General features: G+C 37.5%; 2 protein-coding genes across 3 annotated transcripts; one reads left to right on the forward strand and one right to left on the reverse strand.

Annotated features, from left to right (window-relative positions):
• Positions 1 to 551: 551 nt before the first annotated feature.
• On the reverse strand, positions 552 to 12,167 carry LOC113668111 (proline-serine-threonine phosphatase-interacting protein 1). Its single transcript, XM_027183992.2, has 13 exons — positions 11,746 to 12,167; positions 9,542 to 9,642; positions 9,163 to 9,237; positions 8,631 to 8,665; positions 8,258 to 8,367; positions 6,624 to 6,686; positions 6,268 to 6,363; positions 5,725 to 5,770; positions 4,469 to 4,548; positions 3,953 to 4,051; positions 3,048 to 3,144; positions 2,346 to 2,546; positions 552 to 1,618 (listed from the first exon to the last, which is right to left on the reverse strand). Exons 1-13 carry the CDS (start codon positions 11,770 to 11,772, stop codon positions 1,377 to 1,379), a joined length of 1,272 nt encoding a protein of 423 aa, XP_027039793.2. The 5' UTR covers positions 11,773 to 12,167; the 3' UTR covers positions 552 to 1,376.
• Positions 12,168 to 12,630: 463 nt separating this feature from the next.
• Positions 12,631 to 17,799, forward strand: LOC113668107 (uncharacterized). Of its 2 annotated transcripts, XM_027183987.2 has the most exons (6): positions 12,631 to 12,992; positions 13,160 to 13,200; positions 14,573 to 14,599; positions 14,710 to 14,794; positions 14,973 to 16,732; positions 17,354 to 17,799. In XM_027183987.2, exons 1-6 carry the CDS (start codon positions 12,935 to 12,937, stop codon positions 17,483 to 17,485), a joined length of 2,103 nt encoding a protein of 700 aa, XP_027039788.2. In that variant the 5' UTR covers positions 12,631 to 12,934; the 3' UTR covers positions 17,486 to 17,799. The 2 variants fall into 2 exon arrangements, with proteins under 2 accessions (XP_027039788.2, XP_089053157.1); XM_089197031.1 differs by lacking the exon at positions 14,573 to 14,599.
• The last annotated feature ends 938 nt before the right edge of the window (positions 17,800 to 18,737 follow it).

Raw genomic sequence — 18,737 nt, forward strand, 5'->3', positions numbered from 1 at the left:
GTTTACGTTAGCAAATCGGTTTATAATACTAAATTACCCTGTTATGCTCTTCCACCGACGCAGCACCACGGTTTCCATAGAAAGTTACCCCCTTTACAGAGAGAAAGATTTGTTTTCGGCGTAAAGGTGAAGTTTATTTAACGCGCTTTGCTCTACGACGCTCAAAAGTCAAAAGAAACTTTGCGGGCTAGTATAAATCCATCCAAGTTTTTCAACTTCATCGGCTTCTTTGGCAGAATCATCCTCTTTTTCGTTATCGTTACAATAAAATTCAAAGACTTTCATCATGATGTTCTTCGAGCCACAAAGGCTATCCTAAACATTCCGTGTCCTTTTGAAAATCGCGCTCTATTGAGCTATGGTCGCTCGAGCCTAGCAATCAACTATCTGCAACTTCATCAACATCCAAAGTTTTTCGACCCATAACGCATTTTTCAAACGTGCGTCAGACACAAGAGGTAATAAAATCACATATTTTCTGTCGTTGGAAAGAGAAGAATATTATTCTAGAAACATATCTAATATATCGTTTATGGAAATTCACAACATTATTAATGGAAATTACATTTTTATTCCGGTCACCTCCCCACTTAATGTCCGCATTGACTCTGGAGTGACTGCAAACAATTCAAGAATCAATATTCTAAACTCAAGCTTTACATGTACTAACTTTGTAAACTTTTCCCTATTTCTGCTTTAATTGTTTTAAAACCATTATAATTATTGGCTTTTATTCATTTTTAGAGTCCATATGACCTGATTATCAGACATTAGCATACTAGCAGCACATTGTTAAACATTTTCATATCCATTGGCTATTGGCAAGGAACGTTCCCTACGCATTAAACCAATCAGGCGCTAGTTAGGTTTACGAGAAATGCCTCGTATTACTGATTACTGACGGCTCTGAGCCGCTTGAAATTACCGCCGTCCAAATTGGTGGCAAAAGTCGGCGAATTTGTTTTGTAACCAAAAGCACCATTCAAAATTTCATTCTTATATTTCATTATTATTTGCTACGATATCAATAGAGAAAAATATCTATATTTCAAAAAGTTTAGCGATTATAAAATATTAAAAAACTAGGTAATTGTCGCTCCTTACAAAATTCATTAACAATGGAAAACCAGAAAGAAAAAGATGTCTGACAAATAAGGCTCTTCTTTCTTTACAGATAGATGTCAAAGATGCTAAGCGGGAACATTCTTGCCCTTTATATAAAGAAAATTGTAAACTCAAGTGTGATTGGAACCCAACTAGTCTATAGTTTTGGTCTCAAGAATGTAATTCTTGGCAGCTTTAATCATCTCTCTTCACTTAAAACTGACAAGGGAATTAAAACTATCTATTATTGGTATGACTTCCTTCGCCATACTTCATGGGTTGATTTCTTCGACAAAATCTTTTGGAAACATTCCCCTTTTTCCTTGTACTTCTCCACACCACCAAGTGTCATCCTCGTGGTAAATTAGTTTTATATGATCTCCAGCCTTGAATGATATTTCCTGGTCTCCCTGTGCGTCATAATCAAAAGCCGCACGGTAAAATTTGGCCTCGTTCTGTTTGTTTGGTTGTTTCTTTTGGTCCACACTGGAATACATCGATTCATCTAGAGATTCTAAAGAACAAGTAATCAAAGATATTTTTCATTTGTTAATTATGAGAGTACTGTTGGAAACGAAGAGACACTCCTTTGAAAGTATCATCCGTTTACCAAAATTTCCTCTACCTCCCTCTTTGAACCCCTTTTGAGCACAACATGCCAAATCTAAGTTAGCCTTTTGACATTTGCACATCTTATCACTTCAACATTGCAAATAATCTTGAAACATCAATTGGCCACAATTTTTGATTTTGGCTTTCGCATGTCACCAAGAATTATCAAGGCCCCTAAGTGTGCTATCTCCACGCCGTTGAAAATTGTCGCCAGCATTCTCAACCTCAGACAAGCATTTTTTAAATAATGTTCTTGCCCACAAAATTGTAACAATATTCCGAAAACTTGAAGCTAAAGCAAACCTCCTTAAACCACAATCGCAACCCCCATTATTTTATTTCTTATTCTAAATGATAGATTGATCGACAAATTATTGCACGATAACTTCAGTTGACTGCTCGCTGGCTTCAAGCACACAGAATTAAGACTTTCCCATACGAAGGGAAAGAGGTCTGTAGTTAACAACTCACAACTCAACGAATAAACTTTGTAATATCACAGATAAATTCGTAGGTGGGACCAGCACGAAGGGACTTCTTAGAGGAAGAAGCCTTCACTGTACATTAAAAAAGGGAGAAACCATTGGAATCCCGAGAGATTTACGTGAACAATGTATTGAATATCTCACCTTGATGAGGAATATCAGGGAGTTGCATAGGAGGACGGCGGTTCACTGATTTCGGAGTACCCACGGACGGCTGCACAATATTGGTGTCTTTCGAATGCACGAAGGTACCTGCTACAGGCCCAGTTATGTTTACATTGCTACTGGGGGACACAACTTTTGCCGATGACTGCGCCATATAATAGTTCTCATATTCTATACGCACTAGAGACAAAAATAAAAACACATCTCTTTATCGATTAGAGGAGAGATAATCCGTAAAATAAACATCTTTGGCCACTACATGTATTCACAGACAAGCCGAACAGCCCAGTTCGAGGAAAAAATCATTGTTTTTGGCAAAAACTTGGGTGTACAGGTTATCATATTACCGCAGGTTAAAAGAGGAAAATTCTTACTCAAAACTGAAAATCATATGTTAAAAGTTACTGGGCAATAGAAGGTCACCAAGAACGAATATTTCTCCCATTGATTGAAGCGTAAATTTCGGATCAAGAACGAAGGCTGTGCTGTGGGCTATTTCAGTAACTGGGGAGTCCCTTATTATAACTGAGAACAAAAAACAAATAAAGAAGCAGCTTTTTTCCTTCGGTTTGTAAGACGGCATTTAACCGGCTTCACCTCGAAACATGTCGTTGACATCTCTGGAGAGGCAGAACCCTCCCGTCGTTATTATTGACAGTGGCTGGAAGTAGTTTAAATTACCTGGTCTATCAGATCCCGTTTTCTTCATACTAACAAAAAGATGAATGTCGGATTCTACTGCACAGTTCTCCAGACTTTTCCGCATTTCTTCGCAAGTCTAAAAGTGTACGAAACGTTCACAACATCGATGTGCATGCGCAGACTTCGCAAATAACTGCTTACGGCTAAAGACACCGAAAGATAGTGAAAAACAAACGGGGATAAGTTACGTTTAGCCTAAGTAGCTGGTCCTATTGTGGGAGTTTAGAGCGGGAAAGCTGCTCCTAAGAGACAACGCGACGAGAAAAATGAAAATTTCAAACGCAAGCCGCCTCCTTCGTCTGCATTGAACACCCTCAAACCACCAGCTACACAAATTAAGTTCCTCTGGCAGAATTTTGGACTAAAGAGAACTCGATAGCTTTCGGTATCCTTAACTTTCATAGAGGCATTTTTACTGTAGTTGATATCTGTTCTCTAAGAACCCCCTTAATCTGAATGACTGAATTACTTTAAATGATTTGTTTTCTCTTGACCAGCCTGACCAGGTGGTTGGTTGGTTCATGATTGCTTGTTGTCTTGCTGATTAATGGATAGGCATGTGAACTGATTGGTTTAACGACTACAGGAACAGAAGGGAGTCAAAGGGATACGGTTGCGTCCACTAAAATGTACCTGATCCCCCCTAAGAATCGGTAGTATCATAATAATCCCACCTCATTGACAGTCAATTTTTTTACAGCCTCCACCCCTCTTTTATACTCTGTCAGCGACGACTAGTCCCCCCGCCTCCATTCCCCTTAAAAGAATTTCCCACACACCCCCCCCCCCTCTGCGATAAATGAAGACTTCTCGATTGATCGACAAACTGATTGACTACTCGATTGATTGAGAGATTGACTGACATATCATGGGTGTTTGCTCACCTCGTCCACCTTGACACAGTTCATTGAACTTGTGTTGGCATACGCCCACATTGCGTTACGCAAAAACGATATTCTCTCTTCTTCCAGGGTTTGAAAAAGCTGTTGGAAAATTAAAAAAATGCATGTTTAGTAAATAACTAAATTGAAAATTGTATCCTGTCAGCATGAATAGTTACAGGTACATCATTTTACAGTACTTACAGATTCGAAGTAATCAAGTGCTCTTAACTTAACTTTTAGACCACTTTTCAACTGAGTGTTGAACTTGATCTAGCATTCCATGTTTTTCGCTCTACTTCCCCATGGGATTGGTTTAGACAACTCACCCCATCCTTTGAACCATCCAGAAGCGAAACTTGAACCAACCAGAGACATTTGTGTTTTCCCGTACTTCGAGAGGTTTGCTTGTTTCCATTTTGAGTTTTAATATCTCATTGTGATGTTAGCTCCCGAAAAGTTGAACTTATTTTAACAGAATCACTGGCATTGTACGAATATAACGACTATTACACATACATTACAGCACTGTTCCATTTCCTTCTCCCACATCACCCGTGCATCTTCAAGGCTTCGCACAGAGTTTTGGTAGGCAGTGTCTGCGTGTGATTAAAAAAATTTAAGTGAAAAACACAGTGGTAAGAGAACACCATTCTATTCGGTTTATTGAAAAACTCACTTGTGAGACAACGGCAATGAAATGATGTCAAGTAAATAAATAAGTGAATGACAAAAATAAATACAAATGAATGACCAATCAACACAAAGGAAAAACATTTAGACACCATTAATATACAGTTTATGGATAAGTCAAATTTTGAAAAACAATGATTCCTAATCAAACTAATCATTTTATCAGGCATTGATCAATCCACTTGTCTTCAACAAAGAATGTAAAAAAAGTCTGCATGGGAGCTACAGTACCGCTCGCGTATACGTTAATCGAAAAACGCGAATAAAACGCGCAAAAAATCGCATGCAATTGTGAATAAAAAAAACCGTGCGCGTCAAAAAATCGCACGTGCGCGCACGACTTTGAGACATCAGCCTTATTAGTTTGTATGAGGTAGCCCTTTTGTTTTTCTATTGTTAGCGGTTTATTATTTTAAATAATTGGCTTCAATTCAATAGCTCTAAAATATCACACGGCTACCAATGACAAGCAAACTTCTTGTTTGCAATTGCCACGCGAACCGACCTTCCCAATATGCATTACTAATGCGACTTCGTAATCGGAATATATAAATGATTTACCATTTTCCAACGGAATTCATTTATCAAAATAGCTATTTCCCACTTCGTATATAGAAACATCCGTCGCAACGGCTTGGGAATTTATTCAAAATAAACTTATTCTCAGTGTGTTGTAATTCGGTAGAATCAGCTAAGGCGCTTGTTTGTAACCAGTTGTCGAGTCCGATGAGGAACCGAATTCGCTTTTTGTTTCGATATTTGTCGAATCATCGATCAATGTTCACCAAATTGCTCGTAAGTAGCCCATCCAACTAAAGCTTATCCTGGTTTCTGTGGTATGAAGTTTTCTTGTACCCACTTATATTCCTAGGCAGAGATACATGTATAGGCAATGCGAGAGCAGAGTCAGTCTTCTGCAAGAACTCATCAAAACGACCTGACTATGTCTCGAATCTGGATCTCTCGAACCAGAGTACAGTGCATTAACTGCTATGCTACTACATCTTTTCCTGTCTTTGATTGAAGATAAGCTAAAAATAAGTATTCAGTGTAAGTTCAGGTATTCAAGGGCTCCACTGTACCTGCTTGTTCTACGGCAGTTTTTGCTCGCCCAAGCTTGACCCTCAACTGTAAAAGAAAAAATGAAGAATAACTAAATAGATGCCAATTAAGCACCACACTTATCATTCACTTAGCTACCATAAATATAAATTAAAGCACAAGACATTGTAGATTTGGGTTCTGCAGATGTAAGTTTTCAAATTCCATACAGAAGTTGTATAAGGAGAAACTCTAATCATTGATTGAATTTCAAAGAATCAAAGCAAGCTACGCCTGGTAAACAAATAACTTGTCACCACGAAATAAACCATGTCACAATAATGTTATGTCACAAAGAACTCTTGAAAAGTACATACTGTGTGTTTTCACTTTTGTAGGTTACTTCAATCATTTTCTGGGATTGTGAGGGTATAAAGAACTTGTATATACATAATATACTCCCAATACTTAGTATTATGCATCATTTTTGATAGCTAATTTCCCAAAAAGCTCTATAAAGATCCTAAATGTGCAAAATAAAAATGTAAATATATCACAGAAAATCAATTTTATGTAAAACTAACCTTTTCCTCATCTTTGCTGGCAAGTGATACAGATCTTTGTAGAGCTTCCTCTGCAAGGCCTACATCATGGCATTTCTGCTCATAGGTCTTCTTTAGCTACACATTAGAAAATAAAAAATTCATCTTTAATACAGACACCAACAAGAGGGACCTGGAAACAAAAACATGTAGATGTCTTTAACATCAATAAAATGTACCAGTGCATGCATTTATACAAGAAATGTCTACTGTTCACACCAAATCTCATGATGGCATTCTTCTGCATATGAAATGACTTTCAAGATACCTACTGATAGAGGTTGCAAGGCAGATGAGGGGATATATAAAATGAAGGCTCCATGCATTTGCACACTTACTCTACTAGTTAAATCAAAACAGTTTTTCTTATTCCGTTGAGCTCTCTTCACTGATTCTTCCACCTTCATAAAACAAAAACAAGTAGGGTTCAGATTTAATACTATATGTTTCTTTATCAAAAGTTTTACAGTATCCTGTAATGAAAATAAAATCTTTGCAAAGACTTGCAAAGACTTGCAAGTGACCGGACTGTGGCATATTGTTACCTAGATTCAATGTATACCATGTACACCATGTACAGAATATGCATATGTATTTATAGGTAAAGGCCCAGAATCTAAGATAAGCTTTTTCGTACTTCAACAGTACCTAGCCCCATTGAATAACATTAAAAGAAAAAAATATTAAAGAATTACAAGTTAATAAAAACATGAAGAGACCACAGTAAGATACCCTTGTGTGAGGGATCACAGATTACAAGTAGACTGCATTCAAATTTGGTTGAAACTTCTAGACCTTATTTACTCTTCAATGACTTTAGCATAGCATATATCAAAGATTACTTGTCTTTTTGAGATGCTGAACACCTCCAAGTCAAAATTACTCTTGGAATGAGTGCAAATATAAGAGATAAATTGTTCTCCAAGTTTTTGCAGTAAGATATTTGCCTTTTCTCAATCATAGTACATATTCAATCAATCCAAGCTTTTGAAATAGATGTTCCTCAAATGATTGGGTAGAGCAGATTGGTATAGTCTTCCTCTTCAAAGTGGTTTATTGTTTTCAACTAATCTATTTAAAATTGTTAGTTTCTCAAAAAGAGTCCCCCAATCAGTTATCTGTTTCTGTTCATTTCATTCAAACTCTGTCTGACATTACTTCCCAAACATTTTCTCACATTTGCCTTCCACTCTTGCTTCATTTATTTGATGAACTTTTCCCAATATTTCTCAACCTACTTACTTGTATTCTCTTTCTGTAAGCATGATAATGCATATCATTCTGCAGGTTTTAGCTAGCTTAAAATACATGCAATAGTCCATTTTACAGTTGTGTGCTTGGTTGCCAAGCCTTTGTACAGGAATGAGGCTAAGGGTGACCTTGTTATGATACAAACCTTGCTGCTTTTCAAATGCAAATTACTTTGTTATCATGCAAACTAGATACTGGTCTCTATGACAACAAGGTCACCTTCAGCCTCATTCCAAATCAAAGGCTTGGCAACTAAGTACACAACTGTAAAATGGCCTATTGTAAAAGTCAATTTGCTCATGAATTCTACAGGTCAGAAGCTCCCTGTAGAGCAATTTTCAGGTGAAGATTGAATCCCTCACTACTTTAATTTGCTTTATTTTGCTGTGATATTGATAAAAAAATATAAAACCATTTCCTCAACCAATTGTATATTCCAAAGGACAGAACCCCTCAAAAGTGAGCTGACAGTCTCCTAACCCTCCATCATCGACTCTCAATTCTTGATACTTGGTTCTTACATGGGGACCTTAATCCAGTGAAACCTTGGCCACTTAGATTTTCCTATGTCATAAGAGTTTTTCATGTTCAAACTGAGGGTTCTAATTGGCTCCTTGATATATAATCCTAGGTTCTGATTGGCTGTCATGATCTTGTTTGCTTTGAATATTTGCAACCCTCAATCTGAAACCTCTCAGTTATTTCACTCATAATATGTTACCTTTTTCCTTTTATCCCGCTGCATTTCTCTAAATTTCCTGACACAGCTTTCCAGTTCTTCAATCAGTTGTTTGGATAGAGCTAAATGCAGTTTACCAATGTTCTCTGTCTCTGTGGGACAAAACAAATATTGAAGTTAAGATGATGACTTGCACCAAAATGCTTTGTGAGCTTCATTTCTATGCTCAGTCCTTGCAGCTGCTGGCTACCATTAGCAGGTAGATAGCTTTTTAGAGTAGTTCTGTTATCTCCTTCATTATCTTATTTCCTAAACAACTAACTTGAAAAGGCAATAGTTTGACAGACTTCCAATGGCAATAGCTCAAGTGCGCTAAACAATCAGATATTAAATATTTACACTGTGTTAGTTGTACCTGTTTTGACGACCTCCCAAGATTCTCTGAGGGTCCTGAAAAATACCAATTTGCCTTTACTTCATTTGATGTTTAGCTATAATAAAACTTAACATGTTCTTTAGGATGCAAAGTAAACATGGTCTATTGCAACGGGTACTAGGACAGTTTGCTTGTATAGTGAACTTTTCACTGGGACTTTTATTTTAATTTACTTTTTTTTAAATTTATACACTGATGCAAAACAAAGTGAATGTTGGATCATTATGTATGGATCTGAAAAGAGGCGATAAAACTGGAGGGATTACTTCCTCTAATTAAAATCACATCTGCCTAGACAACAACAAACCTAAACAAAGTTTAAATGTTTTTATCATCTGTTGACAGTTGCACCTGTTTGCTTTGCAGAATTAAGCTCAAGTGCTCTCAGTCATTTGGTTCTGTAGCCATAAGTAAGGTGGTGGTTTATGAATTTCCTGTCATAAATTCTTCCTGATTAACATTTTAAGTAGTTAGTGGGTAAACCTATGCCCATTAAATATTTCATCCTTACCCAATTTCATCTCTGCCTTTAGCACTTTCAGAAAGTTTCATCAAAGCTTTGCCATACTTCTCCTCAGCATCTGCCCTGCAATATAAATATTTTTTTTTTGCTAGTGTTGTGTACCTCATATCTACAAAATGCAGACTTACTGTCAACCAATTTAGCCCCTGAATTAATTTCAATACAAGCAAGCAATAAAAACAAATAATACAGATTGCAGTTGTAGTTAGAAACCTACAAGCTTCTTGTCAGCAAAGTGTATGTCTTATCAAAATCACAAAACACATAAATTTACAAATTACATGCTCATTGTTTATATTTCTTAGTTCTGTGGAGTTACAGTGAGGGGTGTGGTCATTATGGTCATGTTTAGTGCTTTGTACACTACCTTTGTCTTATAAAATCTTCAAAATCCAGGCACATTTGTTTTCCATCCTTGAGGCGTTTGCACAAAGCATCAAAACCAGCAGTGCTGTTAAAATCAGTTCCCTGTGAGAGTCAGAAATGGACAGATGCAATTTAGATAGTGGGAGAAATAAATGATTGTAAACATCAGTCTGATAGTTTGTAACTTTGAATTTGTAATATAAAGTATCCTCCTTTTAGAGAAAGAGGTTTCTGACATCCCCAGAAATAAATCCCACCCTTTCTATAAGGCCAAACTATTGCTTTTGACAACAAAGAACAGTTGGCATTTGTATGACTCACATTTTAGAGTGCTGGACTGTCACGCAGGAGGTTAAGGGTTCAAGCCTTTTTGCAAATAGTAAAGAATATAGCTCACAGAATTCTTATGTTTATACATGAACCCATTAAAACCAGCTTTAAGCTAGACTGGACATTACCTTGTCTCAATATTGAAAATACAATATAACACAACATGCCTTTTAGACCCGTTTTCAGGATTTAAGTTGTTGACCATTTTTTAAGGTTTTTGAGATATCCTTCATATGTGAGTGATGGTTATTATGGGCATTATACTTGTAAACAAAGGACTTTTGGTTCAGTTTTCGGTTAATTCTTCTCAAGCAGAAAAATTTGAAATTAATGCTTAAATTACAAGACTAATAAGATACATGAAAAAATTATTAAGTTCCAATTGGTTATGATAAATGCAGTTTTCAGGTAATTCAATGCAGAAGAGGGTTATTTCAGTGCAAAGAAGTAACAAACCAGACTGAACAATTCCTAGAACTGTTCAGCCCTACTTTGAACTTTCTTGTACCTTAGAGATGTGAAAATATCATTGTGTACCATTGTTTTGATTGTATGTGGTTGTTTTGACCGAATGCACGACGGCACTTGTAGGGTTTGAATAAATCATTTTTGCACTTGATGAGTGTGCTTTGCTTCTGCCTAATAATGATAAGCTATTTCATCATATTATTAATACATAATCACATGATTTTTCTCATGCAATTTGGAATAAATAAGCACATGTAAATTTTTTCAAAGACCACAAATTGCACTCGCCCTACAGGCTCGTGTAATTTTGTTGGTTTTTATCACTTCAAATTGCACTCAAAATCATGTGATTACTTATACATGTTTTTAAATAGATTATTTGAGGTGACCATATGGAAGTTTTCATCAACCCATTTCAAGGAATCATGTTGATTTATCAAGTGCCAGATTGTATGGAGTTTATTTTACTCTAGAGCAGAAGTCGTTCTACAAGTATTCAACTGAGCATGTAGCAACAGATCGTTTCTGTGAAAATTCAGCTGCTTGGTTGATTAAAACGAGTAGCACTGGTAAATAATTTGCAAGACTGATGATCCCATGATACTCTCATATACACAATGAACAAAACAATTTTTGTCCCCACATGCAAATTTCTGATAAATCATACTCTCATACTGCACAAAATCTCAGTTCCGCACTGTTTTCATAAGTAGACACCCCTTGCAATGAATATTTTGACACGAAAACAGCTAGGACTCATTTTTCCTTCCCAAAACTCTCCGAAAGTGGCTTAATATTATGCCACGTACCGGCACAGGTGTAACATAGTAAATATTATCACTATGAGAATATTTATGACAAAATAGTGATAAAACAAGAAATTATTGAAATTTCATTTCATAGTTTCTACTATCAGAGTAAATCATTATCCGTTTTGTGAATCAAAGTGAATTTGTTGCCCGTGTATCGCTTCAATTAACGATCGAATTCCTTCAATCGGTACATAAACAAATTACAGACAGTTTCTATCAACAGCGAAGGCCTTCATCTGGTTTCATTGTAAACTGATTTCTATCGGAGCAGCAAACAAACAAACACAAATCTTTAATTAAGCCGAAGTAGAAGAATGCGAAAGCAAAACAATTGTATTAGCTCTTCTTCGCGATCATGAATGAAAAGCTTTTGGGCTCAAATTTGATTGCTGTTGTTTTCGATCTGCTAAAGGTTTCAATTAATGGGAAATCGGAGAAATCTTAGGGTTCGATACAAAAGGCACATGTAGCCATATCTTCAAACAGATTCAAGTCGAAAGAGTTGACCTATCACGGCATAAAAACTGAAAGTATATTCAACATCGTTGTTTCCGCATAAGTAAGAGCGTTCATGTAAACTCAAAATACAACTTACCCAGAAGCAGTCTGCAAATTTAGTCATAGCGGAAGGAAAGCAAAGCGCCTAACTCAAATCTCTACCTTGGCGATGGCCAGATTCGCGGCCAGAACTACACAAACTCCGACGAAAAGTCAACTACCCACAGCGAGAGGAAGCTGATACTAAGTGAAAGTCCCGGATACGGAAACGTGACAGTGGAAAGATGATTATGACTTCCGGTCTTTCCTCCGAATCTTCCTTGCTTACGACCAAATAAAAACCAAGAGTAAAGCCGAGCGCTTGGTGACAACCTCGCAGGATTCACTTAACATTTTCCTTTCTTGCTGGTTTATTTATGCAGAAGAGTCAACGAGAAAAATTCAAGCCATTACGCAAAGGATGAGGTGGCTGCAGTGTGGCGTGACACCTTTTCTCTTAGTGACTGTTCATGATGATCTATTTCATTAGGACGGTTTGTTTCCCTTTTCAAATAATGAAAGCGAGGTCACAGTGGGAAATGAACCGTTCTCATGATGAATATGTAATCAGAACAAACAAATAAAAACGCAAATCCTCGATTAAACATGAATACATAAATCAATAAATTAATGAATAAATGTTGAAATAAACTGAAAAAAATGAATTAAAAATGAATAAATGAACAAATGAAAAAGTTAATAAAAAATGGATATATTATTTATTTAATGAATGAGATGATCTTGAGATTAAATACCCATCTGAATTACTTATTCAGTGACTATTTGAGGAAACAGTTTAAGGCTTGGGCTGTAGGAACTAACACTGCAAGGTTATAAAGTTGACTTGTGCCTTGTCTTAGCTTTCCTCCCTACCATATGGAGATGTACCCCCACCCAGCCCCTCCATTTTACAACTTCAGCTTGATAAGAGGGGTCGTCTAGTAGATTAGGAAAAATCCTCGATTTTGTGTTTTCGAGGTTGAAGTCAAGGCGTCACGAAGTGCTTTGAAATATTCACTCTCAAGTAGTATGAAAATTACTGTATATATTTTAAATGTTTCATTTGCCATTACTTGATAGAAAATAGCTGTCACACTGCGTACCTCACTGAAGGACTTACATAACTCCTCAGCTTATCTACGACACGTTAAATCGCAGCCATATTAGGTTTCAGTGTTATTTTAACCAGACAAGCAAGGTGACGGCAACTTTACCACTCAGAGGAAACAAACCTTTTTCTCAGCAAGATGCAAGTCGCAACTGTGTTGATTTTCATGTCTTTGAGTTCAAGTATGGCACTACCAGGTAATGCTAAAACTTCTTTTAGGTCGTAAACTATTTTGCGAAGCGCAGATCTTTCTGCGACGTGTCGAGGCATCACTAGATGACCCGGGTGTCTCCTAACAGATTACACAAAATTTCATGGAACAATTTTACGATATATTTGTGATTCACGTATTCGATTTTTGCAGTCCCAGTGGATAGAATTGTCCAAGAGAGAGACGAGCGAGAGGTGAGTTATCGCCGCTGCGGATTTTACCATAATCTTACCCTGTCTTGCTAACAAATAACGTTTAAATAGGAAAATTCTACAATCGGAGTTATGCCTCGAAGGAATTTCACTTCGAAATTAAATGTTCACGAAACAGAGCAAGCGTTTTGGTTAATTCATAGTCTTTATCATTGTAATAACTGTTTTCTGTTAGGAAATGAATCGTATTGATAGTGCTTTCCTCACGTCAACGGGAAAATGATATTTTCCTTAAATCCCTTGAGTGTGTCTGGGAGGATTTTCAGTTTGGCTTCTAATTGAGAAATTCTTTAAGAGAAATGTATTACATTTAGCTTAGTCAGTACAAAATCACGGCTTTTCTCATTTCTGTCCTGAGCTTGCTAGAAGAGAGTAGCAAACTTTACAACTGTTTTCGGCAGATTCTGTTAGATTTTCTAAATGGTAAATAATTTGCGATCCGCGTTAATTAATTTGCACAAGCTTAAAATAACATTTACTGAACACTAAGGAACGTACTGAGTACAATCGTGACGGTCATATGTTTTTGTTTTACATAGGCTGTTGATAAGAGCTTTAAACTATCCTGCGTCCCAGATCTAGAGAAGCCAACAAGTATCTTCTCCTTACAATATCAATATGTTTTCTCGCAGAAAAGTGAGGAGAGGATCAAAATATCAATAGGGACATTACGTTTGATCCTGATAACACCAAATTATTGTAGCTAAACTATGAATTCACGTAGACAAAGGTGTAAGAAAGATATGACTGGAAACGTGAAGAACTTTTGATGAGTTCCTTTGAGAGAAATAGTATAATCTGCTTTTATTCGATACCTTTGCACAATGGGATTTGATTTCTCCTCTAATGTTCCTGTTAAGCTGAAACGGGGCCATTTCCTTCGACTATTGTCACTGAAACGGGGTCAATAGCTCATATGACATCATTGAACACAGCGAGTGATTAGCTTTCAATACCAATTTCAAACTGGCAGGAAACCAATGTATTCCTTTTCCTAAAGTACGCGACGGAAAAATTGTTAGCGGGTGTACGAGGCTGTCTGACTTCAGAGGCCTGGAAGTGACTAAAAGAAAAGTGAAGTAATTTCGTGCAAGATTCTAAGATTTAAAATTTGAGGTGAAATAGCCATTGACCCCCATATGATGTTTTACAGACACAATGGACATTAAGATCTTCAGCCTTAGTAACAGGTGTCAAAGAAAATAATTCACACAGGCAGAATACTCCTGTGCATACCTGATTTATAGCCAGCAGATCAGATGCTCGAAATTTTGTGTGACTACAAGCTACATTATTAGCATTTTTTACCTTTTTAAGTAACGAAAGCAATGCATCATTCTCAATCTTGTTGCAGATTTCCATCGATGAGCTGGAATCGCAGGTAATATTCTAATTAATTTTTGATATCATTAGCACGCATGACGCAATTAAACTACTTATGCTCAGTATTTGCGACCTGTCAATATGAGGCATTTTCCACTCAATTTACAGCTGGAGGAAATTGAAAATCATATCGGTGCAATGCGGACAAAGATGAAGGAGGAAGCTCAAAACGAAAATGTCGATCCCATCAAAGGTGGGTACACTCAGTTTAGTAAGGGGGGTGAGGAGGGGATTAGAAAGAACAATACCGCATCTACATTTGATTTCTAACTAATTTTTTATCTGAATCCCTCATGAAAGCGTTTAAATCTCGTTCCTTAAGGTCGACATGGGTTGGCATACAAAATAATCGATATTTTTTTTCTCTCCAGAGGCTCATCCCACGCCACCCACGCCACCCACGCCACCCACGCCAACCAAGCCATCCACGCCACACGAGCCATCCACGCTATTCAAGTCATCCACGTCACCTACGCCACCCGAGCCATCCACGCCATCCACACCAAGGAAGCGTGAAACAGAAACAAAAATGCCAACGCCCCTGATGACAAAATCTGAGGCTTATAAAACTGAGACTGTGAAACCTTCCAGGCCGGTGAAATCTGAAGAAGTAGTAGAGCATCCAAGCAAAGAAGAAGTTACAGTAGCTTCTGTCAAGATTTCCGCCGAGGGGAAAAAAGTTTCTCCTGTTGGCGAACTAGAAAAGCTCGAGGAAGAAAACAGCAACAAGAAAGAAAAATTTGAAGTTGCCAAGAAAATTGAAATCAAAGCGGCAGCAAACGATGAGATGGAAAGGGAAGAGGCGGCTCTTGAGGGCGAAGACAGAGAAACGCCTGGGAAAGAATTTGTCGTAACGAAGATAACAAAAGAAACAAAACATTTAAGCGGCAAATCAGTTGCAAATGATGAAGGAGATGAAGAAGAAGCAGATCTTGAAAGTGAAAGACGACCTTCAAGCTCAGGTACGATGGAAAAAGGCAGCACAGAAAAAGGCTCAGCCAAACTTTCTACCAAGGTTAAAAAGATAACGTCAAGTTCCACCCCTTCTAAAAATACAGAAAAGGTAACACTCGTCAAAGTGGAACGTGTCCCATCAAGAACAACCATCGAGGCTAAACGGAGTGAAGTCCGGCAGGAAGATGAAGAAGATGAAGACCTGAAAGCGGATAAGGTACAAAAGTCTACAGAAGGTGAAAAGGAAATAGTGATAAAAGTGGAAAAGGTTTTAAAGCCTGGAAAAAAATCACCTGGCGAGAAAAAAATAAACATAAAGGTGAAAAAGATTGGATCATCAACCGGTGAAACAAAGTCAGAGGTTTCTGTGAAGAAGGTGGCTGAGAAGCCTGCGGTTAAATCAACGGTCAGAGATGAACCCCATATGGGAAAGATCCCAGAGAGCGTGGCGAAAAAGTCTGAGATACCCGTGGTAAAGGATGAAACACCTGAAGAGACAGAAGAGGAAGATTTAAGCAGCAGTAAGAACAATGAAAAGCACGCCGCTTTCATAGACAAGAGAAGATCCAATGATGAATCTCAAAAGACTGACGAAGAGATCGAGCTCGAGTTGGAAGGAGGACGAGATAAAGAAGAAAGGAAGGCAGAAAAGGGAAAAACAGATGAACAGAAGATCGCTCATGAATTGGATAAAGCGCTGAAAGCCGAAAGGAATCGTGAGGAAGAGAAGCCCACAACAGCTCAATCTGTAAAACCGACGACACGCAGTGAGACCATTGGAACAGCGAAGGTGCAACAAGTTGACAAAGATAATGGAAGACAAACTATTGCAGTAAAACGAGATGAAGCAGACAAAGAGCTAGCCATACTTAAGGACGAGACGGCTTCAAAGGAAGAGGACTCCAAACGAATGTTATCTGATGAAGAACTGGAGCTCGCCGAATTGGCCCAAAATGCGAAGAATAGTGAAGATAAGAAAGACAAGGAAGCGGTAACAGAAAAACCCTCAATATCCACGCCAAAAGAAATTGTCAAAACGGTGAACAAGATCTCCAAGGTGACAGTAACAGTGACCAAGGAAAAGAGCAAAATACCGCTGAGTGAGGAAGAAACGAAGAAAGAAGAAAAAAAGCTGACTGAAGAGTTGAAACATGAAGAGAAGCAGGAGAAAGCAGCAGTAAGTATCCAACTCATAGTATATTGTCTTCTGTAATCAATTACTCTGCCGATAAATATTTTTTATGCTGTCACATCCCAAAAGAAATAAGAGCTTCAACTTAATATTCTATATTCTTTTTGAACTGTTCATTTTATATCGACGGAAGTGGGGGGGGGGGGGATTTTTTGTTTTGCCACAGTAAAACTGTATAGGTGTTTCGATAACAAGGAAGTAGACGTTTGCTTTGTATATTTTATGATTCTTACACTGGAAGCTTTGATCAAGCACTGTGAAACTGCTATCATATCTCAATGCTTACTAGGCCATTTTTAAAATTTTTATACCTTGTGTTGGCCCTTATTAGCGACTTTCGAGCTGCCAAACAACTGGAGCGAACGAGATTGTCGGCGTGGGCGCTCGCACGAAAATGAGACCTCTAGATCTCTCGCGCTCGCTTGGCTCGATACTCGAATTATGCGAGCTTGCTTCGCCACTTGTGCCTTGGTGCTAATGAAAGCCTACAGTTGTTCAACCCTTTCAGAAAATTAGAATGATTTGATTTGTACTTGTATTTTGGGAAAAATCAGACATTTATTTGGTTCTCTGTGTCTCATCCTCGCTTGACTTTGTTACCTATAGGTTCGACCTGTAATTTTAAAAGTAGAGAAGCTCGTGAAAAGTCCTGATATCAAGCCAGAACAGAAGGAGAAGAAGACGGTCAGCAAAGAAGAACTACAGGAAGCAGAACTTGAAGACGAGGCAGAAGCATGAGTGCAACTTTTAATTGGCGCTTAAATTGTTTGATAAGAATTAGTATTTCGACGGAAATGTCGGTGATAGAGTCCCTAAGAAGTAGAATATTGATATAAAAAAGTTTTTTTTTTCATTTCTCATTTGAGAATATATAGCCGTCAGTATTAAAAAAGCCGTAGAACCGTATTATAACTGTTCTTTAGTGCATAGAACATTTCAACGTCCTTTTAGAACTATCTTAGCAATCGTAATGAGGGCCGTTACAATTTTCTCGTTAGAAGATACTCTAACGGTGAAAATGCTCGACAATAATAAAGAAAAGCCGTATCAAAGATATAGTGCCTGTATTTTTTTTTGTTCAGTTTCTGGTTACTAGCATTGACAATAATCTGATTTATCCATGATACTGGGATCAACTCAGCGGGAATTTCCCCAAACTTAATAAAGAGAACAGTGAGAAATTATAGAAGTCGCATTAAAGCAAGCTTTTTTTTCTTTTCTTTTGTAATCGGAACTTTATTCGGCAAGTTGCTTTGGAAGCCTCCGCAAAACCATAATTTAATCACGCAGATTACGTTTCTACAATGCAAACTGACTAATATTCCGTGGTACACTTTCCAAAAACGGCTCAATAACCGTGCTGAGGGCTTGGAAATAATCATCGATCAAATGAGGCTCAAATGACAGAACCTGGACGGTAAAAATCAAATACCGATCGATTATACAAGTTATCAGAAAAATAGTGACGATAATTTTAGTTAAAAGCCTTCTGAGACGGCTCTTGTTTCACGAAGATCAATGCAATCAAGGATAAGTAGAGATTCTTAAAGTCTTTTAACAATTCTGGAGCCAGAACGGAAAAAAGTCGCAATATTTCATTCATATTTCAAATAACATATTTCCTGCGAGTACTGAAATTGTTTTGAAATATAAAGCAAACTCTGAACTTGTACTGAATACCACAGTACCCGAGCTAACTTGAGCACAAATGAGTTTGAGACGCGTTCGGTAGCCGGAAGTTTGAGACTTTTCTTTAACTCATGGGTACTACAGATATTATGTAAGCTTTCTGTGGTTTAAACTGCGATCTAATGTATTTATGTATTTTTTTAATGATGCAGTTGACGGTGTGAGGCCAAAGGGCACCAAAACTAGATGCATTATACTTCTGGTTTCCGTTTGCGTGTCCACTTATTCATTATCAACACCATTAGATTATATTTCCTGTCACGCAAGCCTCTTACTGGGCTCACGCTATAGAAGAGGTGGA

Source organism: Pocillopora damicornis, chromosome 2 (assembly GCF_964200805.1).
Source record: "Pocillopora damicornis chromosome 2, jaPocDami1.2, whole genome shotgun sequence".
NCBI classification, from domain to species: Eukaryota; Metazoa; Cnidaria; class Anthozoa; order Scleractinia; family Pocilloporidae; genus Pocillopora; species Pocillopora damicornis.